The following is a 27,869-nucleotide window of genomic DNA, read 5'->3' as shown; positions in this document are numbered from 1 at the left end:
TTCCAACAGGTTCGTCAATAAGGATTTTATTTTGAAAAGTGTGACCGGAAAACCTGTGTATTTCTTGGTGTACTTGACTCTGGTGGTATCATTACAATATAGACAAGTTCCAACCTCCGAATACCAGTTAGTCAGATGAATCACCTTCAGTGTCTCTTTACTTTTGTATGAAAACTAATGTGACCATCCAAAGTTAGCTAGTTAACAATTCCTAGAGTTCTGATTTGTGTGAGATTTCTTGGTGTTTATCTTCCTCTGACTGAAGTCATGGCATGCTTGGAGTCGCCAGTCAAGGCACATGGAGTGGCGTTTTTCCTGGAGCTGAGAAAACGACTACAAAGCGGACTCCTTATTGTGGGGTAATTACTTTGAGAGTGCAGTATCCTATTTCTTATTTCCTGTCTCTTGCCAATTTGGTAATACAAGCTAAGCTAACAGCTAACTTAGCCTGATAGAAGTAAAATAATGTCACGGTTGTAACGTGGGCTTGTCAAAGGTGCTTCAATTAGATTGCCAAACACTAACGTTATATAACCCCTGTCTGAATTCTTACAGTAGTTTTGCATTGACATCACGCTACGTTAGGTGAATTGTGTGAGTTTGTGGCATGGGTTGTGTCCTACCAAAGATTGCCTGTTTGAGAAGAAACATCACTCAGAAGTAAAAAAAAAAAAAAAAAAAACTTGCGGGTTTTCCGGTCTGCAAAAGTGGGCGTCAACACGCGCTCATGCTCTGTGCGTTCATGTGCTATCGGATATATCAGAAAAACATGAACACTGCAACATTTGATGATTAAGTCGGAAGCATTGAGAAAAATTTGCTACCGGAGTTTCTAAGTTATGACACAATGGTGACCTTTAATCTTCTCAACAAGGTTTTTCCACCTTGTTAGTGTCAAGGTTTGTGTCAGTCAGCAATAAGAAAATGCATATAGCCAAACTATCTGAACATTTGTGTGAATGAAGTTGACCAAATTAGCTTTTAAGCTGCAGGAGGATGTTTGTTTGTTTGTCTTATGGGTTTGATTTACTGACAAAATAGCACATGAATGCTATGCTGTTTAGCAGCCGACTTGGAAGTCCCAGATGTCAGACCTTCCCACCAGCACCTGCGCCAACGCGTCTGAATATAATGCCAAAATGAAAGTTGGGACAACGTTGGTGATCGTTGTTTCTACATGCTGACCAACACGTCTCATACATGTCTTGATCCTAACCTGAAAATTTCATTGCTTGGTCATAGCACAGACTCAGAATAGTCAGATGACAGCAGTCTTACTAGTCTATAGACTGTACTGTCCTATAATGTAATACCATATTTATTAACATCAGGCAAACGCTAAAAATTCTGGTTACGCTCAAGACATTGAAGACAGTCTTACAAACAGCAAACAATGCACTATCTATAAACATATGTCGTGACCTAGGCTACATTTTTAATTATATTTCACCTGCTTTGAAATCTTGCTCAGTCGAATCACACCACAATTATGAACCAACTTAACAACTACCACTAAGTTAACAGCAACATAGCCAATAGTCAATAAGTTAACAGCAACACAACGTGATTTGTCATTTTAAACATAGACAATCTTTGGTGAGAGGTCTCTGCTTCTTCCTCTTTGGCTGCAATCCTTCCAGAAAGTGGTTGCAGTAAATGTACAACAGCACTAGGTGGGGTTAAAGAGGTTTGAAGTAGTTTCTAGATGCAGTAGAATCTGCCTGGGTCTGCTCAGTCTCTGTACCAAGCTCTGTACCAAAATCTTATTCTTATTTTAATAAAATCTATATTTTTCATCAAAAGCAAGACTAGGAGATCTCAAGGAAGAAGTTTCTATAGATGCAGGACCCTTGAGTCCACACTATTGAAGTGGGACCAGTCTGGACATCAGAAAATCATTTCCCACTGCCAGCTATTACATGTCTACACTAGAGAGACAGTCAGAGAGGAGGAAACAGAAAGAGAGAGAGGCAGACTAAGGGAACTCCAGGGGAGACGTTTCCTCTAAATTAGAGTCAAAATAAAACCCTTTAAAATGTATCCCAAAAAAAAAGAAAAGAGATTGCTTCCAATTTGTTTTATGTCAAAACAGTGCTTCTCTCAGCAGGTTGTCTTTTACATGAACTCATTAGTCTGTACTTCCTCTACTTGGTGCTGCAGCGTATAGCAGCAAGTAGAGGTGGTCTCTATGAGTGTGGTTGTATTAGGCTATTTATAATAGTCTTTTACGTCATTTATTGGGTTACATGTTAGCCATTGCATTTTAAGCCCAGTTCTACAGGAAGCATTGTGAAAGGCATTAGTTTTTAGATCTGAAGCACCTCATGGGTCCAGAAAGTAACTCACATATTCATTCATTCATTCATTCATTCATCCATCAGAATCAGAATCAGAATCAGGTTTATTGCCAAGTAAGTTTTCACAATACAAGGAATTTGCCTTGGTATGAAGGTGCATACAATAAACAAACATGGAGAAAAAGAATAGGAAAATAATAGGGATAGGTTAGGAGGAAGTACTGCAAGTCAAGAAAGTCAAGAAACAGAAATAATACAGAATATGAAAAAAATATATAATAAGAATATAATAAAAAATTAATAAAAAATATGTGCAATATATCAGTTTTTTTTTTTAAGTGAATGAAAAAGATGTACAGTTTGTACAGGAATGTGCAAAATATTGACCAGAGAATGTGCAAAGGTTAACAGTATGGAGTATAGAGGGGGTGATAAGGGTCCGTGTCAGTGGGGGTCCCGGTTCTTGTTGATGAGGGCAGCTGCAGATGGGAAGAAACTGTTCTTGTGGCGTGAGGTTTTGGTCCTGATGGACCACAGCCTCCTGCCAGAGGGGAGTGTTTCAAAAAGCTTGTGTCCAGGGTGGGAGGGGTCGGCCACAATCTTCTTATGACCTTGTCATATTATGCCCACTTGGTTCTCTTTCAAACATTCGTTTCGTTGTCTCACTATGGGGAACGCCTTCTGCATGATCCTCAGAAGCTTTTTATATCAAACTCCAGCCAGGATTGGCTGACAGTCGTGGCACTCACGTCAGGGGTGGGACATCCCTTTCCCTTTATAACGGGCTGACGGAGTGTCACTTCTCATTCAAATACCTCTTCTCGCTTTACTCAGCAAGCTTCTCTCATGACTACCAACTAGGTGATTAGCTTAACAGCCTAACTGAGCGAGTTCACACTCGGTCACCGGGCGCTAGCACTGCCCTTGGTCAGTCAAAACAGGCCCCGCGTTCTTCACCATGGAACCTGGGCTCCGAGAGAGTGTTCACTAGTCACCATACTATCGAACACATTTGCTAGCTGGCCACCATGCTAGCTCACACGTTTGCTAGCTGGCCACCACGCTAGCTCACACGTTTGCTAGCTAGTCACCACACTAGTTGGGCATTAAACCCTCGACAAGAAAAAATTTGTAAAAAAAACCTTTCGGGTCTTAGTTTTTAGTACATCAAGCTACCCTAACTGAACACTTAGCTACTTGTCGGCTAATACGATATCTGCACACCAGCAAGATCCCTAGCTCTGTTTCACCATGACAGATGCTAAACCACCTGCAAGATTATGTTCCTGTGGTTGCAAAATCTCCATGCAGTGTGCCCTGCGTGCCTCAGGCCTCAACACACCCAAGCAGCCATAGCTTCTCCGGGCTCGTGCGAGCACTGTGCCCGTTTCACCATGAAAAGCCTCTGCCACAGATTAGCATGCCAAGCTAACCTGTCCAACATGGATCCAATGCTAGGAGCGCATGTAGCGGAGGAATCCGGCATGGAATTTGACGAGTTAACCACACCAGGCGCTAGCTGGGCCGACCAGCTGGACTCGGCTGATCCTCTACCAGGGGAAATCGACGATGGCCACGAGGCCATCCACTCTGATATCCTTGGTGGGGATGCTGACGACTCTGACACCTCCGGTGGGGCATCGGATAACCTTCTCTCGGAGGATGAGAACGACGATAGCCCCCTCTTCGCTCCCTCTGGTCAGGTCTCTCAACTCCTGCCCCGCATAGCATGGACTTGCACGACATGAGCAAACGGGCAGCTGAAAAGCTGGGAATTGTGTGGCCCACTGTACAAGCCGAGAAGTCCACCTCACGCTACGAGGGGAAGAGACTACCCCGAGCAGAGTGCGCAGCAAGCTGCTTTTGCCAATCTTCCCAGAGTGCCTCGACGAGATCAAACGCTGTTGGGAGAAGCCATTCTCCTCCATCAACCCCGTCCAGGGTTGGTCGGTGTTCGACTGCGTGGACATGAGAAAGAGGGGAGTTTACCGTATGCCTCCTGTTGAGCCCCTGTTGAGCCGCTGGTAGCTGTGGCTACCAGCAGCAGCAACTTGAATGCAGTGGGCCTACCTCAGAATGTTATTGCCACCGCTCAGAGTGCAAGGGCCCCATCCACTAGGACCCTGTATAAGGGTAATTGCCGTGTTTTTGAGGAATGGTATGAAAGGTCACAGGTTGTGACTTTCCAGTGTTCTGTGACTGTAGTCCTGTCCTTCTTACAGGAATTGCTGGACAAGGCAAAGCCTTCTCTACCGTTAAGGTTTATCTGGCTGCTATCAGCATGTCATGTGGGTTTTGGTGACACAACTGTGGGTCAGCACCCCCTTGTTTGTCGCTTTATGAAGGGGGCTCGTTGCCTTTGCCCAGTAACTAGACAGCTTTCCCCATCATTGGACCTGTCACTTGTACTGGATACGCTCTCTCAGCCTCCATTCGAACCCATGGAGCAAGTGGATTTTAAGATGCTATCGCTGAAAACCGCCTTATTGTTGGCTCTGGCCTCAGCTAAGCGGGTTAGTGATATTCATGCATTCTCAGTGCACTCAGAGTGTACACATTTTTCCATTGGTAACTCAAAAGTGGTATTAAGGCCTAATCCGGCTTTTATCCCCAAAAACCCGTCCATGGCATGTCTTCCCTTGGAGTTGGGTACCTTCTGTTCTCCCCCTTTCTCCTCTTTGGAGCATCAAAGGCTGCATATGCTTTGTCCAGTGCGTGCATTGCGTTTCTACATGGACAAACAAGGGGTTTTAGGAGGTCTGATCAGTTGTTTGTGTCGTGGGCTAAACCACATACGGGCAAACCGAATGCACAACCACAAAGCAGCGCCTCTCCCACTGGATTGTGGGAGCAATTGCTTTGGCTTATACCAGCAAGGGGCTTCAACCCCCCGCCGGACTACGTGCACATTCCACTAGGGGAATGGCAGCATCCTGGGCTCTTTTTAGAGGAGTGTCTATTCAGGACATATGTAATGCGGCAAGCTGGGCTTCCCCTCATACCTTTGCAAGGTTTTATGGCCTTGACATCACAGCGCCATCCCTGGCACATACAGTTTTGACTGTAGGGTCATCTGAGGGTCAGACTTCACGTTCCTGAGGGTTCCTGGCAGTTGGTCTCGAGATAAGCGTGTCTGGCAATACGGGAGTCAGTATATCCCCATAGTGAGACACTGAAACAAATGTTTGAAAGAGAACTTTAGGTTACCTTCTCAGTAACCCCGGTCGCTGATAATATGAGTTAGGTGTCTCACCAGACCACCCTCCTTGCGTAAGCCAGGAAGAGGTGCGCTTATTTTGAATGACAAGTGACACACCGTCAGCCCATTATAAAGGGAAAGGGATGTCCCACCCCTGACGTGAGTGTCACGACTGCCAGCCAATCCTGGCTGGAGTTTGATATAAAAAGCTTCTGAGGATCATGCAGAAGGCGTTCCCCATAGTGAGACACCTCACTCATGTTATCAGAGAACCAGGGTTACTGAGAAGGTAACCTAAAGTTTTCTCCTCACTCCGATGCCCTTAGATTATATGGCAGAGAAAATAGCCCCTTGCCAGATGCTCTTTGAGTGATTTTGCTCTGCAACCAAGGCCGTCCCATTTGCCGGTCAGTCACTGTGCTGTGCTGAGACCTTGACTAATGACAGATCCTCCTGAGTCCATATATCTTGGATCAGGGGCAAACGCATACGTACGACTTGATGTTGATGCGTTTCGGGGAGATTGGCCCAGTGGTCAACTTACCTGTTAAGTGATGAGAATATAGACACCAGAATTCACTCTCAGTCATTCAGATTCACTCCAGTGCTCCATGCATACACATTAGCATACACTATGTGGGGTGATAGTGGGCCACTATTATTATTTAAAAGATGAGAAAATGAGAACTTGTAGCAGATCTAAAGCAAAATATTCAGTAATATTAAATGATATGCGGACATGAATGGCTGTTTTGTATCAGGCGATTGTAAGATTTACACAAAATATGATAAAAAAAAAATAGTATATTGTCTTGAATTACCAGGGACTACTTTCCCTGTTTCCATAGGAAGTTTATTTATATAGCTCTTTATCACTGGCATGTCTCAAAGGGCCATACTATGCCATACTACATGACTATATACCACATTACATCATATACATACTATATACTGTATACTACATCAAACACACTCACATTCACACCTATGGGCAGTTTAGAGTCTCCAGGAAGGAAGAAACCCACACAAGCCGCACTACTAAAAGGTTAATCTTCTTACTTTGGATAATACTAGTCGGCTTTCTGTCACTCAACATAGTGTATGCTAAAGTGTTAGCATGGAGCAAAGGAGTGAACCATCTTCCAAAATCTTGGTGTATTCCTTTAATTGTGTGTGTGTGTGTGTGTGTGTGTGTGTGTGTGTGTGATCCTGTGTGTTCTCCAGGAAAGCTGTGGCTGCCAGCCCTGCCGAGGTGGTCGTGACGGGCGGAGACTCCTCTCTCCACGTCCGGGCTCCCGGAGGCGAGCTGAGCCTGGCGCTGCCGGCAGGAGTCAGCCACGAGCAGGGCTCCTGCACACCGACACCCGGGGGAGAAGCCTGTGGAGAGGAGCTGCATTTCAGACTGCGCATCACTATAGACCAAAGCGCAGATGAAGGTAATGTTCTGGATTTTGGGATCAGCAGCATGGGAATAACACACACACACACACACACACACAGACGCATGCTAGAATCCTCTGTGCCAAGGAAAGAACAAAGTGTGTTTGTACCTATTTTGAGATGGCTCTCTATTCTGAATTAATTGGCTTGAGTCACTTAGTCATCTGAGACAGCGGAGGTGGGAATTTTGTTCTGTGGATCCTCAGCAGCCCACTTGCAACTGATCAGTACAATAAGTTACACTACCAGTCAAACGTTTGGACACACCTGATTGAATGTACTATGTTTTTCATTACCTTCAAGCCATTTTGATCTAAAGACCTAAATGCTTGAAATTTGGTTCTGAGACAAATATAAATAGTGAAGTTGATGCCTATGTATGAATTTCTTTCCAAAGCCTTTGCCTTTCCATTGAGGCAAGGGGCGGCTACTTCAAAGAATCTAAAAGATAGTTTTGTTTAACACTTTTTGTGGTCACTGCATAATTCCATTTGTGTTATTTCATAGTTTTGATGCCTTTACTATTATTCTAAAATGTGAAAATTAGAAAAAAATAAAGAAAAATGCATGTGTCCAAACTGGTAGTGTGTACTCCCCTAAATTTTTGTTTTACCTCATGAGGGAATAACATCAAAAGTTCACTCCAAAGTCATTGCCCCAAACTCAGCAGTTCCTTTTTAGAGATTTTATATGGCGAGCGTCATTCAGCGCTAAGAGGACGCTGCGGTGAAGGACGGCCATTGACAAATCCAATCAAAAAACAGATTGATTGCCCACTCCCTGCCCAAGCCGCCTCCACCACCCGGCGTTTTATTGACTTTGCGCTCCGTCGTACAAGGTTACCGCCCTTTCACCGAATTCGGCTTGTTTATTTGTTTGCCTTTGGTCCTCCACAGAGGCTTCGGACGACGTGATCGAGAGACTCCGGGCAAAAGAGAGTTATTGCTTCTTCTGCCAGGGCTGCAAGACCAGGCTGCTGGAGGACAGGTGAGGAGGAGGAGGAGGAGGAGGATGAAGGGAAACGGCTTTTTTATTCATGCCCTCCTCCACAGGAAGGGGAGCATCTGTTTCTGATGGTGTGACCCAGCTGTGAAGAGATAGTTTGGTGAAGAAAACTGACAGATCGAACGAGAGCAGAGTCCAAGCTTGTCAGTCTGACTGGGTGAGAGAGTTACAGAGTGTGTGTGACCAGTGAGTTTGACTCCATGCCACCCATTACAAAACAATTGTGTTTCTTACCTGGAGGTGCTTGTGCAGGACAGTGTTATCGTCCCTGTTGCCTTTAGCTTGCTCCTCCCTGCAGTCAGCAATGTGACATGCAGGAAATTGTTCTCCCTGCAATAGCTGTATTACCAAAACTCTCTCCCCCTCTGGCTGTGTTTCTGTGCAATAACCCACTAGAAATTGCCCAAAACTTTTTGCTCATAACGGGTAGGGCAGGGAGAAGTGTCTGAGGAAGTGCCTGAAGTGAGGTTATAAGTGAGAATTTCAACAGCAGTGTGTGCGTTATGCTTTGTAGCACCTATGTGTGGATTTTATGGCTGCTGTGAGGTAGAGGCTGAGTTGTTTTCAGTCTTCTTTGGATAAGCTACAATAGCAAATACATTCAAAAGAAAATTGGTTAAAATGAAATGAAATAAAAAAGTGAATAAGACTAAAAAAAAATACACAAGAAAAGCCCGAAGGTTAAAAGTAGGCATAATCAAAAACAATTAAATATCTGTCTGCATATAATCTATACGAAGTGATATAAAAGACACAATCATTTTTTTCAACTTTTTTGGGGTGGCATGTCTCTTAAGTCTGTGGTGCTGTTTTATCTAGTTTTTTTTTTTTATTATTATTATTATTTCTCTTTTGTATTCTGATCTTCTCTGGACCTCAGGGAACTTGGTGCTTATTGAGAGATAGGAACACTCACTGCATCAAGCCCCAATGAATACAATTTAAATTCCCAAATATACCCAGACTATGATAAAAAGAACTACAGAAATAATTATTTTCTTGCTACTTGTAAAACTTGTAATTGCCTTTTTGTCCTCCTCTACTTCAGAGTGTTTAAGCGAGTGCTTCCTCTCCCTAATGGCAACTGGAACGCCATTGTGGACGACTGGTGTTGCCACCCGGACCCGTTCGCTAACAAGCTGTTGCCTCGAGCGGAGGATTGTTTACTGGGTGACACCTTTCTGCTCCTGGCCAGAGACGGTGGCTGTGAAGAGACTCTCGCTGTGGAAGTAAACCCCGCCGGGGCAGAAGACAGCCAGGACCCAAAGGTGAAGGACATTGCAAAGGAGACAACTGGTTAATTTGCTCATGTCGGGCCTTATCCTAGCCATATCCACAACTTAACATATGTGAGTCTGTAACCATATTAGGTTGGACCTATATGGAACCTACACTACCAGACAGAAGTTTGGACACACCACATTTTTCTATATTTGTACTATTTTCCACCTTTTAGAATAATAGCTAAAACATCAAAGCTATGAAATAACACGGATGGAACACAGTTGTGGAACACAATGGATTGCATTGACCAGAAAAGTGTTAAATCAAAACAGTAGCTGCCCTTTGCCTTGATGGAAAGGCAAAAGGCTTTGGAAAGAAATTCATACACAGGCATCAACTTCACTATTTATATTTGTCTAAGAAACAAAATTCAAGCATTTAAGCATAAGCCTTTAGATCAAAATGGCTTTCAGAGAATGAAAAACATAGAACATTCAATCAGGCGGGTCCAAACTTTTGACTGTTAGTGTATATGAAGGCCGATACTGATATTGTTAGATTGAAGCTGCCCATAATTTGTGCGATTTTTCATGCCAAGAATTGCAAAAACTAAAAGTATTCAGTGTTTCCCGCAAAGTCATTTTATTCTTGGCAGGTTGGAAAAGCCTCTAGTATTTTAGGGTTCCCACTGGTTATGGAATTCAAACAGAGAAAGACAGAAAATTTGATCAATTTTGCTGAAATCAGGAAATATGGAATTTTATAAATGGGCTCCTTTACAGGAATGTAGCAGAGCCTCAATCATCTTGGAGGTGGACGACACAGACTGGCTAATATCCAGTTTTTATTAAAAGGCCAGTATTGGCCCGATATATAGTTCTAACCGCATCTCACACACAAACACACACACACACACTTCAGATGGCTTTGTGTCTGCATCACTGAAGTCCAGCTCGAGCACTCTGTAGAGTAGGATTGATCTCCCTATTCTTCTATTAGTCATTCTCTGCACAAGTGACAAGTGACTCTTTGCGTGACTGAGACTGAGGGAAATGGAAAGAGAGACAGATGGAAAGAGCAAGAGGACAAATGACAGTCTCGGCCCGCTTTGTCTCTCTCTCTCTCTTGTGTCTCCCACACTGTTGTGGTTATTGATTTGTGGTTTTACAACAGCCAAACTAAAACATTGTGGTGTGTGTTTCTTGGTTTGTGCCTGTGTTTTGTGTGTAGAAGCCTTGCCGCAGACTAGCGCTCGTTTCCTGTAAGAGCTGCTTGTCAGTGCTGGGGGAGGCCGTCGCACCAGGTACACATCACGGTTATTGATTTTCAGTAATAAACATCATCGGCAACTGTGTCTATGAGTTTAAGGTCTCTCTCTATTTTACCTTCCAGAGACCCTGAAACTGTACATCACACAGGTAGTGGTGGAGCCCACTGTGGGAGACAGGGAGGCAGAAGCTTCTCAGCTGAACAGGTGGGTGTTTATCCAAGCATCAGAAGGTGAAAATTAATGTAGCTGTTGAAGAAAGGTGTTGCATAAAGAAGCAATTAAAAAGTGGGTATAAACAACGTATGTTGGAGAGAAAGTAACACAGCAACATTTGTACAATCACCAATATGGGGCGTCGCAAATGCTGAAAAGAAAAGACTATCAGATAGTGAAAATGGCCCCATAAAGTGTATTTAATTGTTCTATATTAGACTTGAAACTTTGCCATTTTTGACATTTGCACACTTGCATACACTGATTGGCTCAAAGGGTGACTGTGTCATTTGTGGGGGACAACATGTTTACTGTTGCCTTGTTTTTATTCCATCACTTCATCTTGGATGGTTTTAGTGAATAGAAAAAGGTGAGCGCTGTGGTCAAATTGCTAAATAACCTGAAACACGGATCCGTTCAGCTTTACTGTGAGTGTGTGACTGAGAAGACTGCATGACTGAAAGATTAAGATGAAGCCCCATTCAGATTAAAACAGCATCTTTGGTGTTTCGTGGAAATGGCAGCATGATTTACACACTTTCTTGGTTCATCAGTGAACGTTGTCCCTCTTTGACAGATCCCTTTTCCTGGAGAAGACAATAGCAGCCAGGCTGCTGGAGCTGTCCAACACCCTGAGCACCTTCCACTTCTCTGTTCAGACCCCTGATGAAAAAGCCTTCTTACTGGTAAGAACAAACCAACATGATCAGAACAGAAGGGGCCTTGGCATTTTGGTAAAAATAGAACACTGAATTATTTGAGAATTGGGAAAGAAAGAGTGATACAGAAGGTGCTTCAAGCAATAAGGCCATAATTTACAGTGATTTTAGTCCAGTAAATTGGTGTTGTTGAGCACAGTGCCAAGCTCTTATCTTCTCTGAAATCAGCCACAAGCGGCTTATTGCTTTTATAAAACAGCAGTACCATTGCAATAAAATGATAACACAGCTGTTCAATAAATCTTGCATTTTTAATCAAAAGTAAATTTGAATATTATTCTTTCACCAAGCAATGTAATTCTGGAACAGTAGTGAAACAAATTGGTAGCAAAAGTGGTTGCAGAAGTGACTCAGACTTGAGTAGCAGCATGAGCGGTGATTTCCTAGTTGGCACATTAATTAAGCCAGTCAAAAGTGGGGATAAGAGCTGTCTGTTTCATAATGTAGTATTATTGTATTTTTGTGCATCATTTAAGTTCGGAGTGTAAGTATGTGTGCATTTGGGTTTGACCAATATGGGTTTTTGAGTCCCAATACCATATTTGGTATGATAGATGATAGATGGCATTTTGTGCTGATAATCGGTATATTTAAATTAAAATTTTTCCCTCAAATTTGTATTCTTGGCAGGGTAGAAAAGCCTCTGAAACGGCATGTAGACCATGAGACACTAAAACTCTCCATTGAAACTAAGCATGATGATGATAAAATAACAATAATAATAGTAATGATAATAACACTAAAAACATTCATGCATTTTTGTGTGGAATCCAATCAAAATGTCTCATTAGAATCAGTTAAGGTTAAGGCCTTCCCATAGACAACTAGTGTAGTATTGATCAATACAGAAAATATGTAATCAATCAAACTGCATCATATCAGAGGTGGGCGACACTGATTGGCCCATACTGGATGGTTAATAAAAGGCCAATATTGACACGATATACCGGTCTAGTCGTACTGTGTACATGAGTGTATACAAACACGTGCAAGTGATAGAGGCTCGGCTCGTCGGCCCACATGACGTCGAGTGTGTGTGTGTGTGTGTGTCTCAAGTGTTAAATGACCTGTCTGCTCCTGCTGCAGCTCTGGCTGCTGAACAGCGACTCCATCGTAGCGTCGGTCCCGGAGACGTGTGTCGGGGGTGAGAGGTCCGTCAGCCCCCCTGCTCTTCACAGCTCATCACCCAGAGCTGCCAGAACCCTGAAACTCCTCTACATCGCCTGCTCTGACAGAGGCATCCTGCAGAGAGAGTAAGCGAGGACTCTTCCCCACATCCTCCAACCCCCCCCCCCCCCCCCCCTCCCCCCTTTCTATCTTTGTTTTCCTCTCCTTAATCTTATCCTTTCATCTTTCCAACGCACGCTCTCAATCACCACCTGTCTCGGCTCACAGCGAAGGATGAAAGACTACTTTTGTTGGCGAACAGATTTCAGGTCTTAATAGAACACTTTGCGCTATGGTTGCCCGCTTAGACTTAATTGTGTGTTATTTCGCAAACCAGCCCGCCTTCAAAGGTGTTCATTGTCTAAAAAGTTGTCAGTTGCGTAAGCTTCGCGCGTGTTCCCTGGGACGTACAGGAGATGTTGTTGTTTTGACTGGGGCGCGTCTCTGTGTACCTTGCTGTGATGCATTGAAAAGGTGTGGGCGGATGTGTTGCAGTGTGTTTTGCCATGTTCGGTACAGCAGCACCCCACTGGAAGAGCCTTCCACCCTCATTATTTTCAACTGAATCAGCACTCGGCAGTTTCTCCACCTCCTCTCCTTCCCCGCAGCCGAATAGGGAGAAGGGAGAACAGAGAAGTTTTGTTGTGTTTCTGCTGTTCTGACAAGCCCGCTAGCTGACTGACAAGAGAAGGGGGTAATTAGACAAAATTCACATGAAAGGAGAAGGCCTATCTTCTCAGTCAAAGCAGTAAGTGCATCGCTTAATGACGTGATAAACTGTATGAGCTGAGTGATGCACGAGAAAACAATGTTTCTCTGTAGGTGCATCGTGGGTACCGAGCCTATGGAGAGACACTGTCATGGTAAAACAAGCTTTGATAGCAACTTTTGACTACAGCAACACTATTTTCAAGCCTGAATAAGCATTAACACACAGCAATTTCAGCTTTTGTATCTGTCCAATGCAGAGTAGTACCTCAATTTGGAGAGGTTAATATTCAGCATTGCCAGAAATTGGAGAATAATTGTTAATTTGGTGCTGCTCAATGCTCAAGTTTATCAGCCTCCCATTCATTGACAATTGAAAACAGGCTAGACATGAGAGTCTTGGTTGTAAGGTTTTTCACATTTGAGTGATTACTGTTTGAATTTAGCATAGCCTACTTGAGGTAGGGGGATTTGATGGACGTCCTGCAAAGCTAAATGCAGGAGAAGTTACTCTCACTTCTGTTTCCCCTACACAATTTTACCATTCCCCCTTCATCACTCATCTCTGACCTTTTTAAATTAAATGTGATGCCAGGGGGGCTGAATTCCCTGGATGAAGGCCATCCCAGTTGGGATACAGTCGGTTACAGTTGACTTCACCTGGAAGTTGCAGCATGGGCTGTTAAATCTGGCAATAATTAGCTAGAGAATCAGCGAGCCGATGCGTAGGTGGATTACGCCTGTCGCTCATGGCAATGACTTGATGATGAGTTGATTGAAAGTTGCAGCCACCATCACAGTCCAGTAGAGTGGGAACACAGTAGGGCTGGGCGATATGGTTGTATTCAATATCACGGGGGGGGGGGGGGGCACTTCCTTGATGGCGCTGCAGTCAGTCATGTTGAGGGCCGGCTGAGATACTGCCTGGCTTTTATCTGGAACTGCTAAAACTTTTGAGAAGAGTTTCCCTCTCTGGAGCTGCACAGATGGCTAAATGTCACCCAAACAAACTGGATCAGCGCCACACACTGACAAGGCATCAATCTCTCCTGTCTCAATCACTCTTCCTCTCCTCCTTTCGATCCCCCTCTTCTTTTCTTGCTTGTTCACACACACACACACACAGCATCATGCACACACATAGATGCATGCGTGGACACACACACACACACACTTGCCATCAATCCAGTTTTATGTATCACTAATTAACCTGTGTAGCTGATAGATTAAAACGGCGATGTAATGCTTTGTGGGATTTATGTCAGCTCTTCTTGACATCATTTGAGAGACATTAGCAGTATATTACACTGGCAGTACCTGTAAATTACTTTTTCCTGTGTGTGTTTTCAGCGTTGTAACTAGCTGGGAGGTCAATGCCATTGGCCATCCACTGGTCCTGCCGCTGAAGGTGTGCGAGGAGCTGCTGCAGGTGTTGGAGGACAGCAACTCTTCACTTCCCTCATCACTGCGGTGCATGAGGTCCTACGAGGTGAGACAGTAGATACTGTAATGGGCAACAGATTATGGTTAAGACAAGTATACTCTTCTATCCGTGGCCTAGACAAATTTTCTTGATCTTGGTGAAATTAGGACTAATTAGTTTTCAGCTCTGGTGAAATGCTTATAGCGATATCTTGTAATGTGATCGGAGAGACCCTGAAAGTCTTCTAGTTTATCTCCATCTTTTGAAAAAACAAAAAAACAAAAAAAGGCCCATTAGCAGCACCGCAGGGACTCTTTCAACTGACAGAGATCACTTATTTCACTTACTTGTTACTCATTTTCCATAATTCAGCAGTGCTTGACAGTGTTTTTATCCCGCCTTAATTAATTTCATGATTCGGAGCCTTCAGTTAACCGCCTTGCTTTATAGTTAGCTAGAGTTGCCAAGCACTGACTAGAAAATAAGAGGTGTAAACTTTGCTGACAACTCTATTCCCCCAGCCATTTTACAGACAGTTACAGGGTAATTACCACCATCCTCTTATCCTCTACTTCCTGCTCAGAAAGTTTAGGAAGTGACTCCTACCACTTAAACTTTTTTTTTTATTCTGCCAAATGACATGAGAACTGGAATAATGTACAGTGAGCAAATCTTTAAGCAGAAAATCTGCTGTCGTGCATCAGGTGAAGCTGCTCCTGTTGCTTGGTTTGAAGAATAAGCTTGTGGATAGAGAGTGCTCACTTGAAGGCCTGCAGTCTTTTCCTAATCTTTAAGGTTTCAGGCACTGAAGAGGGAACACTTAATTGCACTGAAATACAAGACATTATATCAAAGATGTATTTTTTCCTTTTGATGTTTTAGTGCATTTAAAGGTGCTACATGTAGCATTTGTGCATCAATAATTTATGGCCACATTAATTTTGAGCCATTAGTATAATTACTGTAAACAAAGGAGATCATCACAGAGAAGATTGGCAGCCTCTACACTGCATTTCACATTGTGAGCCACCTGGTCGGATTTGGTGGGAAATCTGTTGTATTGCTTTACAGCACAAATGAATATTGTATTGTATAATGTGGTCTTAATTTTGAGAAGCACTAGCACAAACATTATCACAGGCATAAGATAAAAGCTATTAATTGTCTCTTGACCATGGTATCATCTGCTTACAATAATATTGATGTTGCTACACATAGCACCTTTCACATTAAATACTTAAAATGAGTGGCATTCCCCGCAATTAAAAGTACTTAGGAGTTCACATATTGTGACTGTGAATATCCAAGGACCGTACAGTCGGTATTTGTGACCTTGAAAAGCTCTTTCCCAAAGCTAGAAATTAAAGAGCCGAGACTATAATGTAAGATCCTGACTGGTTCCAGACTCTGGATATTGTCTGCACAGACAACAATGAATGATAGACAGACTGAACTCACACAACGTCAGTCTGAACTTTGACAGCCAAAATGTAAATGCTTTATATTGCACACAGTCCCTTTCTTTTTTGTCCCCATGCCATTCCCTGTGGAGCTTTACATGAATTTGGCACCACAGACCAGCAGGATTTTTTTCTGGCTATGGGAGACAGTGCTAATAATTCACTAATAGACTCTGATCTGTCCTATGGGAATAACACAACTTCAAAGCTGAAATTCAGCGGTATTCCCCCTTAGAAGTCAAATTTTGAATGGAGGGCTTTCAGTTATACCGGAGTGCTATTCTAATGTAAGTCTTTCACCACAGGTCTCTGGGCTCCTGTCTCATTATGGAGGTATTATGCTTCGAGCTTATGATTAAAATGCTTACTACTGTTTCCTTCTCCCACCACAAACCCCCAGGATGGTAAACTAATTAAATTTCAGTGCCTCTTTCTTTTTTCTCTCTCTTGTCTCTCTCATTGCGGTGCGATGCACTCCTTCGTAATACTGTTACCAAAACCCTCTCAGCTAGCACTGAGGAACAGAAAGTCATACTTGGGATGAATTCTAGTATTTTCTGGGGGAACAACACAACAATGGTGGGCGGAGGAAGAAGGACTTAGGCTGTAGTGAAATGGAGAAGGCAGGAGATGGAGCGACCCAGACATAGGACATAGTATCTGTCTGGTGGAGGAAGGGGGGGTGGGGGGGTTACAGCCGTAAAAAGAGTGTGATAAATTGACACAGGCAAACGCTTCCTGAGAGTAGCAGCCTGCTGTGCTACAGACGGCGGAGGACCGGAGGGTAATGTGATAGTAGAGCCATCTAGAGTTACCGGAGATGGTCTGAGAGCGTCTGAGAGTCCGCGGTTAAGACACAGTTCGGAAAACACTTGACGCACCGTGTGTCGGAGGAGGAGGACAGTCAGCAGGATTGCAGTCTGGAGGCCGATAAAGATCTGAAGAGTCTGGGTCTGCTGGAGAGGCTGAGATGAAGATGAGAGACAAAGAGGGAGGGTGGGGGGAGCTAGGGTTCAACCGCGTTGGGTTTTTCCAAGACCGAAACGTCTGCGGTGAGGAGCTTCTTCTTGAGAAGAGCAGATGGCATTCCCACTCTTAATCGGTTTCCCTTCATTTGAGTTTCATTGTATCTGATCTTACCCAGCTCCAAGCCAAGTTCCTGTGGAAGTGCTCGGGTTCGACCAATATGAGCTTCTGAAGGCCGATGCCAATATTTTTGGATCAGGGCTGCCAATATCTGATTTTGTGCCAAGATCAAGTATTCAGTGTTTCTCCCTGAACTTTATTCTTGGCAGGGTGGAAAGCCTCTGAAACAGCATTTGGAACACAAAACTCTCCATTGACACTGAGGATAATAATACTACTGCATAAATTACTACTACAACTACAACTTCAGCAATTGCTGCTACATCAACTACTACATCTACTAAATCAACAACTACAACTACTACTACTACAGCTACAACTACTAATTCAACAATTATAACCACTACTACAACTGCAATGGCAACTATGTACTATGTATGTAGTCAAACAAACTGCGTCATATCCATCATATCAGAGGTGAACAATACTAACTGACCGATGTACGATTTTTAATAAAAGCTCAATATCGGCCCAGTATATGGGCAAATGGATACATCGGTCTAACCCAAGTATGATCCGCCATCACAGTGGTATCTGCATGCGATGGTGTTGAATATGACGTGTGTGTGTGTGTTCTTTATATATATATAATTTCAGTGCCTGTAAGCAGATCAAAGCTTGCACTGTAACCCAGCCTGTTATTATGCTGCATGTGGAATGTCTACTGTTGTCTGGGCTGTTGCGCTCCCCGCCCTCCATCCCGGGGCTTGCCAGTGTAATGGGGTGTAAAGTAGTTCCAGCTCAGAGTGTCACTCTCGAGCCCGGGAACAGACAACACTCCCCCCACCTCATTAATCTCCTCCCCGCTCCCTTAGAGACAGCACGGAGGTTAGATAGAAACCGATACAGAAATGGATCCAGCTGTTTTAAAATGGAGGAAGAACTTGATCGATACATCGCCTCAGTCCTTCTGCCGTCCGCACGACGCCACGGCAGGAGCCGCTGCACATTGTCGAAATAAATTATTTCCCCAAGGTACACACGTCTCGATTCATTAGACGTGGGCCAACGGATGCATGAGATAGGAATTTATCGGAAGAGCGGGGGTCTGTGATGCTGTTCTGCATCAGTGTTTACATCAGGGTTAGACCGATATATCAGTTCACGGATACATGGGGCTGATTTTGGCCTTTTATTAAAAATTAAAAATCACTTTCTGGATGCGGTGCAGTGTGTTTGATTACATCTTCACTGTATGATGAGTCAGTGGTTGTCTATGGGAAGCCTTTAACCTGAACTGATTCTAATGTGACATGTTGATTGAAGTATGCATTAATATGTTTTATTATTATTTAATTATTATTTTTAGCCAGGGTTTCAATGGAGAGTTTTGGTGTCCCATGATGGTGTAAATGCAGTTTCAGAGGTTTTTCCACCCTGACAAGAATACATTTCATGGGGAAACACTGAATATTTTTTTATGTTTTGGAATTATTTGACATGAAATTGGAAATTTATACATATTGAACGTCAGCGCAAAACATCAGCTGTCAGGACCTTCAACTGGGAAGAATATTGGTACTGGTCTTCAAAAACCTGTATCGGTCAAACCGTGGTAGAGAGGATGGGAAAGAAGTCTTGTGGGTTGTACTCGGAGTGTTGGGACTGATCCTGCCAGTTAATTACATCAGTGCTTACCAACCTTTTTTCCCTTCATGCACTGCTACTCATTGGTCATATGTGCTCACACCTTCCGACAAATATTACAAATCATTCAGGCTAATATTAACTCGGTGACAGTTGTATTTAATGACATAGTTATTCTGTGGCAGTGAATCAAATGGTCGAATTCTCAGTATCTTAAATGCAGTTGTCAGCTCATGTTGTCCCCAATTCTCAGCCAAATGTTAGTTGTTTCTTTTTTTGTCTCAAATTTGGAAACCTCCACCCCCACCCCACCCCCCAGGATCTTTTCTAGGTCCTTAGGGCCGGGTAGGGACACTCCCAAGTTACTGAATTGTATCATTATATGGGTCAGTGGCTTTGTTCATATCCTTATCCATCTGTAATCCTCCACTGCCTCGGTTCAGAAATTCTATTACAATTGTTTTCCTCTCAGGACACTCGTTTGAGTTTAGTATTCTGTACAGCTTTGTTCGAGTTTGCATCTCTGCCACAATTCTCTCCTCATCTCCACACATGTTCCATCTCTCTCTCTCTCTCTCTCTCTCTCTCTCTCTCTCTCTCTCTCTCTCTCTCTCTCTCTCTCTCTCTCTCTCTTTCTCTCTCTTTCTTGCTGTCTCTCACTTGTCAAGTGGAGAAATATTCTCCCTGCCACTTTGCCAAGTTTTGAGTGCTATGATAACAGAATGCCTGGCAGTGAGTATCAAACAGTGTGTGTTTGTGGGAAAGGTTTCCTCGTACCCATCTCTTCTCATTGTCTCAGTACCTTTTTAATACTCTGAGAGATTAGCCTCCATTTTGTAAATTCCCTACTAGGACTAAAGAGCTATTGTATATAGATGGAAAATAAAACTGTAGTAGTAGAGGTAATCTCCTGCTACTTGGAGATGTATTACTCTTATGGCTTTGCAGTGATATTTTATATTTGATGCGCAACAGAATTCAAATGAGTTCAAAGAACTGTAACACCCTTAAGCCTATTATCATCAGCTGTTCTGGGTAGACCTGTTGTCAGTGTCGCTACCAGTTTAAAACCTTGTTCATATAACTTAAGCACTGTTAAAAAAAAACTAACTTGAAAGCCAGAGACTTTCAATCTCTTATTCACCCCTCAATCACTAGATTGCAGCTTTTTTTTAAACCTTTATTTCTCCTCCTCCTAAACCTTTATTTCTCTGGATGGAGGATTTGAGGATGGATTTTTCCATCCTCAGATCCTCTTACACTGTTCTAATATCATCAATCTGTGATGTTGAATGCATTCCAGCAGTTATTTTGTGATGAAGTGTTGGAATTTACTTTTTTGGTGTAGCCACTTTCCCTCAACCTGCCTCGTCTACTTCTACTTAAGTTAGTGATTTCCTATATTTCCCAGAATGCCTTTCACTAGCCCCCAGAGAGGGGCATGAACTTGTATTCAGCCATGGGTCATACTTGTTGGTGGAGACGGCAATAGTGATAGCGTAGTAAGAGCAAGAGAGTGAGAGGTTTTCCTGTTGAGAAAAACTGAAAGTCGCGTCTCTTAATCAAAGCACAACATGTCTTGTGGCTGCATTGCATTCTGGTCTTTTGAGGCTACTGTGGGTGGGGAAATTGGTGTCTCTGCCTCTTCTACGATGGATTTCTCCCTGTATGATTGTTGAATGTCGGTGCAAAACGGTGAGTCTAGGAAGAATCCCTTGCTTTTTGATTCTGACGGTCTGACACCAAAACCTGTCATTTACTGTTGATGTTTTACGTTTTCTACAGTTTCATGCATTCACACCTGGGAGAGCTGTACAACCACGGTACAAAACCAGTACAACCACAGTCTTCTGCTATCAGCCACTGCACAGCTCCACTCAACGGCTACTCATTATTGAGGGAGAAGAGAGCGTTACTCACTTTCCCCTCCCACAATTTCCCTGCCCAATCAGGGATTCGAACCAGCAACCTTCCCATCACAAGCCCGCTTCTCCACTCTCTAGGCTACCATCACCCCCGTTCCTTATCATTTTTTATCTCATCTTTCCGTTCTGGGACTTAGAGATGTTTTTGCAGCGGCTCACCTCTGGTTGCCGTTTGTTATCATTTGTATGAATTACCGTTGATGCGCTCTAGTGGTGAGCAGACATTGGCATGGGGACGGAGTAGACGGGGCCTTGAGTGAGGCAAATGCCCTCATCCATCATCCCAATATAGAGCCCTCACTGGAGCGCAACCATTGTCTGCACCAGGCAAACACCCAGGAATAGCAGATGGAGGGAGAGAGAGAGAGAGAACAGGGCTGGCTTGATTTGTTTCTTGTGCTCTGTTTATGTGACTGTGTGTGTTTTTGAAGTTGATTAAATCTCTACCACCTGTGGTTTTTGGTGTTTGAAGACAGTAATTGTAGTTAATGTGTTGCTGTTCTCAACCATCAGACCGTAGGGGAGATGTCTCATAGTGCAATACAAACCACAGCTTGCCAAAATGCGAAGTTAAACGCATCTTATTTGTTTAATTTTATTCTCACGCTTCACAAGCTTCCATATCGATTTTAACCTCTCCTAACTTCCTGCCTCTTCTTCTCAGGTGGCGTACTTAAGGCTGTGAGGTCAAAGGTCAGAAGCCAGGAGGTCAAGGCTCCACTCATCAAAGAAGTCCTGGGACAGCTGACAGAGCAACTGTATGTATACAAACATGTGTATGTATGTTTGTATATGTTGACTTGGCATGCAGTCGAGTGTGGAGTGACCTCATAGAATTGATAGTTGCATCTATTTCTATTTCTTCAGTGTCTGATTTGTTGCAAAGCCAATATGTGAATATTTGTTCATTCCAAAACTTAATTTTGTATTCTTCTTACCATTCTCAACAAAAGCAGATTAAACCTTTGTCTGTCTGAACGCACCATCGCTTCATTTCTTTTGTTTATTTATTCTCTGTTAGAGAGCACTACTGGTTGATTTGTGGGGAAGACCTTGTTCTGGAGTTCATTCCTGATGAAAGCTTATTATAGAGGCACTCCATGTCCCCAAGGTGCAGCAGTGCACCCTCCACTTGAGTGTAATTACAGTGGAGATGGGTGATTTCTGTCTGTGTACGTATTCATGAATGATTGATGGTATTTATGTAACATGCTTGGTAGCGGGAATCATTGTGAAAATGTATGGTGAAACTATGAGCATGGGGCTTTTAATTTGAAATGTAATGCCCCTCTTCTCACCTTTTAAAGTGCACACGTTCACCATGACTTACCTGGTGTAGAGGAGAGTATTGGTTACTGTGTTAAGATCTACAACCATTTTTCTTTGGACTATTTATTGCCACTGTTGTCTTAAACATATGCACCATTTGAAAGCTTTGGCTTATACTGTATATTGACGTCAGACTCTTACCATTTAACTGTATTAAATGGCAAAATATGCATGCAGTCAGTTGTGTAAAGGAAAATGATGCACTGATTACTACTGAAGCTTATCATGCCTAAGCCTACACCTCTACTTCATGGCTAGTGAACAAGGCATTCAATCTACATAGGTTATCTCTGACCAACAATGCAGCATAATGTCTGCCTACATGTCTATTTTTACAAGCTCTTAGTAGAGGGAGGGGGGGAGGTAGTTTTTTCTGCTTCTGTCTGCATGCCTGGATCTGCCGAATGCTGATGCGGCAAGTGACAATTACTTTTAAAAATACAAAGACGCATTGTGCCCACTGAGGCGGCAAAGCAGAGAGTGAATTGGCTAATTAAATACATCCAGTGTTGAACCGTCAAGGGGTTCTCATTTCCTTTCTGCCCTTTCCCCACAAGTGCAAATGAAGTAGGCTCTAAATAACCCATTTGTTTCAAGCCCGCTGAGCAGAAGGAGGTACTCTACATTACCGGCTGCGGCTGCCGTTTTGAAGACACTGACAGACACAGTCACCCAGAAGCCTTGAAGAGTTGCAGGCGCTCTTTGTCTTTCTCCCCTTGATGATAGAAAATGGAAGTGTCAAATTAAAAGTTTTTGGCCAGTACACCACCGTCTGTTGACATTGTGCTGCTCATTAGCCTTTTCAGCTAGTTATCTCATGAAAAATATCAGTCTGAACAAAGGTCTACTCCATATTCAGCCCTAGTAATTACGTGTCCGTGGTTGGAGGACAGTTTTTGCTTGACAGTTTTTTTTAGCTGCTCCTCTTTTACTTTTACATGTGCTGCCGGGGTACAGTAGCTATAAGGAATAAGGCAGACGACATGCAGCTGCAGACACTATGAATGGCAGTAGCCTTATACTGCTTACTGCTGTAGAACATTTCAGATTGCCTACAGGACCTGCATTGTCTGTAGGTCTATTCCACCACTGCCGTTTAGCATAGTGCTATATGCTGGGAGACATATTGCTGTCATGAGAAAATTCATAAGCCCAGTCTTTGTGATTTTCATGTTTTAAAGTGATAATTTGCAACATTTTCATATAAATAAATATCTGTTTTGCCACTCTATTGACAACTGCTGTAACACAATAGTGATTCAACTTATTCCCAGTTAATGAAAGCTTTCACATTTGCTGTTCTAAACACCTGGTGTCTGGTAGGCCTTTCCTAGGAAAAATCCTCTGGTGCACAGGAGTTGCGTTTCACATTTCCAGTTTGTTTGGAATAAAAAGAAGAAGAACTGGGTAGTTGGCAGAGCAGCAATAGGCACCTTGGCTGAACAGACAAAGAAAAGAAAGACAGTACTGGACACTTTGATTGACAGGTGATCTCTGGGAAATGCAGTGTAGAAACACCACAGCAATGAGCACTTGGCACCAAAGATGGAGAAGAAAGAAAAAACAAATCTTGAAGATCACTACTTTAACATATTGAAGGATTACATGGTCCTCTATAGTTCCAGAAAATTCTACCACCCTTGGGCTTGTGAAAACCTTTAAAAACCTGTTGGATAAAGACCTGTTCTTAGTGTCTGTAAAGTACCTGAAAAGATCCAAAGTTTTTGCCTGATAGCAGTGATACATTATTGTGCCTCATTTCACATATATCAAAAAGAAGTGTAAACTTTCAGAAACAACCTTTCCATCCTCCGGCACTTATCAGTCCTAAGTGGTGCAATTTGATGCAACTCTTCACCCTGCACCTCTCTCTCCTGTTTGACTTCTCTCCCATTGGAGATAAGTGTCCATTACTGCCATACATGACATCACACATATGGAGTGATCAAGTCCAAGAGAGCTGCAGTATGAATTTCAAATTGGATTTTCCAGGCCTTTGCCTGTGCTAATGTGTTTGATATTATTTTCGGATTAAGCGAGACAGCGATGTGTGAGATTACAACGTGGCCACAGTAGAAAGCAAGAGATTCTTTTGGGAGAGGTCAAGCCATAAAGCCAGGCTCATCTCTGAGGGGAAATGAGGCATTAGATTGAGTTCCCGTTTTAGTCACCCAATCCTAATGGGTCATCTATCCAGGAGACTCTTCGAGTCACTCTGTGAAAGAAGGAGCACAAGATCTTTGCTCTTTTTCTTCTTTTCCTCGTCATTTCGAAGGTGAAAAATAGAGATAAAAACATTATGATAAGGTCGGGTCTGGTGTAGTTTTCACAATGTAATAGGATTGTAAAGGTCTTGTGGTCTGTTCCTAGATTTGAGAATACCCCACTGCTACCCCGTCCTCCCCTCTGGTTCATCCATTTCATCCATTTATCCAATTCTCTCATTGCTCTTACACTAGAAGGGCCAAGTGCCATCAATTGATGCCTGTTTTGAATTACAAATTGAAATATCGCAGCTTCCAAAATTCCCTCTATGACTTTCCCTTGTAGCACTTTATGTACAAAACAGTGTGGTTAGATTTCCATTCACACAAGGAAATAATAGTTATTCTATTTATTCCTGTCAATTGACAGATTTTTGGCCCACAAAGTCCACTGGCCTTTCTCGCCCTCTTTTCACTGAATCATCATCATGCCACGCTGTCTTCCCCTCTAACTACTCCTTTCTCCATTGCCCCATAACTTTGACAACCTTTCCCCCTTTGTAACTCTGTCTCTCTCTCCCTCCACACCCCTCTGTCTCCTAGTGCTTTCTAACAAGGCCATGGGGCATATCAGAGGGGCCTTGTGGGGCTCATTAGTTTGCCCATTGGTCTCAATGAGCCTCGGTGGCAACCTTGGAGCAAACCCATGATAATGCCAAGCCTTCGAGCAAGCGCCGGGCAAAGAGTCAACCTGCTCCTGGGGAAGAATGACACAGCTGCACCGACAAGCACTGGGCAAAAACAACTCAAAACAGAAATCCATAAAACCATTTTAGGAAGTTATAACGCATGTGACAGCGCAGTGACAGTCAGAAAACCGCTTACTGTCATGAGTGGCTGGTCCAACGTGAGAGTACAGTGCATTAGACCGGTAGTGCTAGGCTGTTGCCGAGACTTCACAAATGCGCATCAGCGATATGTCTGTTGTTTAGGTTGCAGAATACGCAGCAGCTTTGAATATCATTTGATTTTCTCTCATGATGTAAATCTCTTTCTAACTTTGGATGAAAGTCTATTAGTAGTTCAGTCTACAGACACAGACTGAGTTGAAGGATCAGGTCTGACAGGCACCAGACATTTTGAGCTGACAGCTGACAGAGGAGATGGAAGCCCCGCTGGAACTGGGGTGTTAGGATGCTGTTTCTGCTGCTGTTGGAGCTTTATCTCCTCTAGCCTGAGGGAAGACGAATCCGCCGCTGCTACTGAGTCTGAGTCTCTCTGTCGGAGTGCAAAATGCTTATCAGCGGTTATGTTCGGCATGTATTATGGAAAAATAAGCAGTTAAGTTTCCTGTTGCCTCTAATCCATGGTTTTGGGGGAGATGCATATAGTGTGTGGGCTTGTACATAATAGAAACCCTGGTTTAAATTGATCAAAATGGTTATTACTTGTTGAAGTCAGGTAAAGGTGTTCAAACCAGAAGTTTCCTCACCAAGAAATGAAATTGGCATTTAAAGAGGTAGCCAATGAATGATGACACACTGTAATAGATCACATCCCGTAGACCTACAGACTTTTGTTCCAACAGGAAATCAAATTGAGATCCTCTTACTATCTACCAAAAGATAGATCATTCAACAGCCTCCCATGAATGAGATGACAGCCAAATGGACTGCTACACTGCTGCGCCCGCTTCAGGGAGGCTCTAAATGAGGGATGGCTAGAATTGGGAATTGGAAGAGGGGGAGAGGGGGATGTTAAAGACAGGGCAATCTGTTAGCACTCACGGCTAAGACAAATGGTCCAATCTACGCAGACTCATGTCTCCTCTGCATGCCTCATGGGTGTATTCACAACAGCTGTGGTGTGGCTAAACTGACGTTAATTGGATCTTCACCGTCAGCAAATGAAGGGCAAAGAATGTATACATGAATTGATCTTTGCTTGTGGCGATATCAGACAACAGATGTCAGAATCATGTAAGATAAACTATATTTCCACAGTAGAGGTCGATCTTGGATCTTGACAAGGTAGCTGCATTCCATTCAAAGTTGGACCTTGGAAATTACCGGCTGGTAGATTGTAGGCTAATTACAACCGCTGTGCATTTAAGTGATTCAGCTTAGAAAAACCAGGGAAGAAACAAGGATGGCCTGTGAGATTTTCTTTTCCCAACGTAAAATCCTCTTCCCAATGCAACAGCTTGTGTTATATCAATGACAGTTGGCAGTGTTAGTTAGCTACTTAGCATGGAACGTTAGCAACTGTAAGCACAACCTGGCATTTCAAATTAAATAAATTTAAGGTCATGGAACGCTGAAAATCAAATGTAAGTGTGTTAAGAGGATTATGAACATCATAAAAAGTCCTGCTGTGTAGCATTCACAATGTATACCACCCCGTTGACGTCAGATAACTGCATCTGGGAAAACGCAAAGTTGAGAAATCTTGTTTAGCTACTACTTGGAATTCTAAATTCTGGCCCGTTCCATTGCTTTGTTTCTTAGTAGAAAGTTGGAATTTCTGACTTTTCAACATCTCTGCTACACAGAAAAAACTGTGGCCAGGGAGAGAAAATAGAATAGGGTACAAAATTGCTCCGTCCATTTCTCTCTTGTCCTCCCACTCTCTTTCTCCTTGGGTTTCAGCTGATTGTTGCCCAAGGAAAAGAGGGCCTTCTGTTTGTAGGTGACCTACCCCCTAGGACACCACAGCAATATATCCTCCACATGATAAGCTCAAGAAAACTGGAAACCTGGGACCAAAGCAAATAATAGGCAGAGACATATTCCCACCGGCCAACCAGGACCGTGTGTGTGTGTGTGTGCGTGCGTGTGTGCATGTGTGCCAGTTTGTGTGTTACCTCTATTCCCTCTTGCCAAAGAGAGGCCTTTTGTCTGGTCCAGTATATTTCCATGAATCTATCTTTAGACGGGATTCATCGTGATGAGACTGCTGTCCAGTTTTCTGAATGATTCCAGCACTTTGCACATTATGAGTCTCTGAGGCATTAACGTTTTGAGGTGCGAGAGTCCCATTTCCCTGAGCTGGTACCAAATTATAGTTTCCGCCCCACACCGTTCTCATAGGCAGCTTGTTCTATTAGACAGAAGCCTTTATCCAGGGAAGGGTTTATCGCTGAGACAGAACAAAGACCTTCACTCTCCCACCGAGGCGACAGGTGGAGGGGAGGACGTTTTGTCGAGTTGAGAGCGCCATCTCATCTTTCTTCACAAAGAGCCCCTGCCTTATTCTGCAGCAACGTCTTTCTTCCCACAATGGAGGAAAAAACGGCTGCTTCTTTTTTCTTTTCGTGCATTTCCTTTTCATCACGTGATCGTTGGGTGTTAAACACGACTGTTCGACCCGCTTGTCTCTACTGCCTTTCATTTACAGAGCCCGTCCTCACGATGCCTCGGGCCACAGATCTGGCAACGCATTGTGTCTACTTTAATAGCTTCCGAGTTAGGAAATGATTCACTTCAAGTTGCTGAAGGCTACATGTGTTGTAGTGTGCTGCGCTGTGCTGTATGGGGAGAATGAATCATGTTCA

The 27,869-nt window shown here is 43.3% G+C and overlaps 1 protein-coding gene across 1 annotated transcript; it reads left to right on the top strand.

The window, feature by feature from the left end:
* The first annotated feature begins 78 nt into the window (after positions 1–78).
* ube3d (ubiquitin protein ligase E3D) lies at positions 79–22,177 on the top strand. The gene is made up of 10 exons (XM_071534757.1): positions 79–359; positions 6,721–6,932; positions 7,833–7,923; positions 8,990–9,209; positions 10,396–10,468; positions 10,558–10,639; positions 11,226–11,334; positions 12,454–12,620; positions 14,593–14,731; positions 21,448–22,177. Exons 1-10 carry the CDS (start codon positions 268–270, stop codon positions 21,466–21,468), a joined length of 1,206 nt encoding a protein of 401 aa, XP_071390858.1. The 5' UTR covers positions 79–267; the 3' UTR covers positions 21,469–22,177.
* The last annotated feature ends 5,692 nt before the right edge of the window (positions 22,178–27,869 follow it).

This window comes from Centroberyx affinis, unplaced genomic scaffold, assembly GCF_046629955.1.
Source record: "Centroberyx affinis isolate AG114_WGS23_722 - 3 ecotype Tasmania unplaced genomic scaffold, CSIRO-AGI_Caff_v1 ptg002613l_1, whole genome shotgun sequence".
NCBI lineage: Eukaryota > Metazoa > Chordata > Actinopteri > Beryciformes > Berycidae > Centroberyx > Centroberyx affinis.
Note: the sequence above shows the minus strand (reverse complement) of the source record. Positions and strands in the feature narration are given on the sequence as shown.

Excerpts from the sequence above, each read along its gene's own strand:
- ube3d (XM_071534757.1), top strand. The coding sequence starts at position 268 with ATGGCATGCTTGGAGTCGCCAGTCAAGGCACATGGAGTGGCGTTTTTC. Across the intron at positions 7,924-8,989 it reads ACCAGGCTGCTGGAGGACAG|AGTGTTTAAGCGAGTGCTTC; the intron begins GTGAGGAGGAGG and ends CCTCTACTTCAG. Across the intron at positions 11,335-12,453 it reads ATGAAAAAGCCTTCTTACTG|CTCTGGCTGCTGAACAGCGA; the intron begins GTAAGAACAAAC and ends CTCCTGCTGCAG.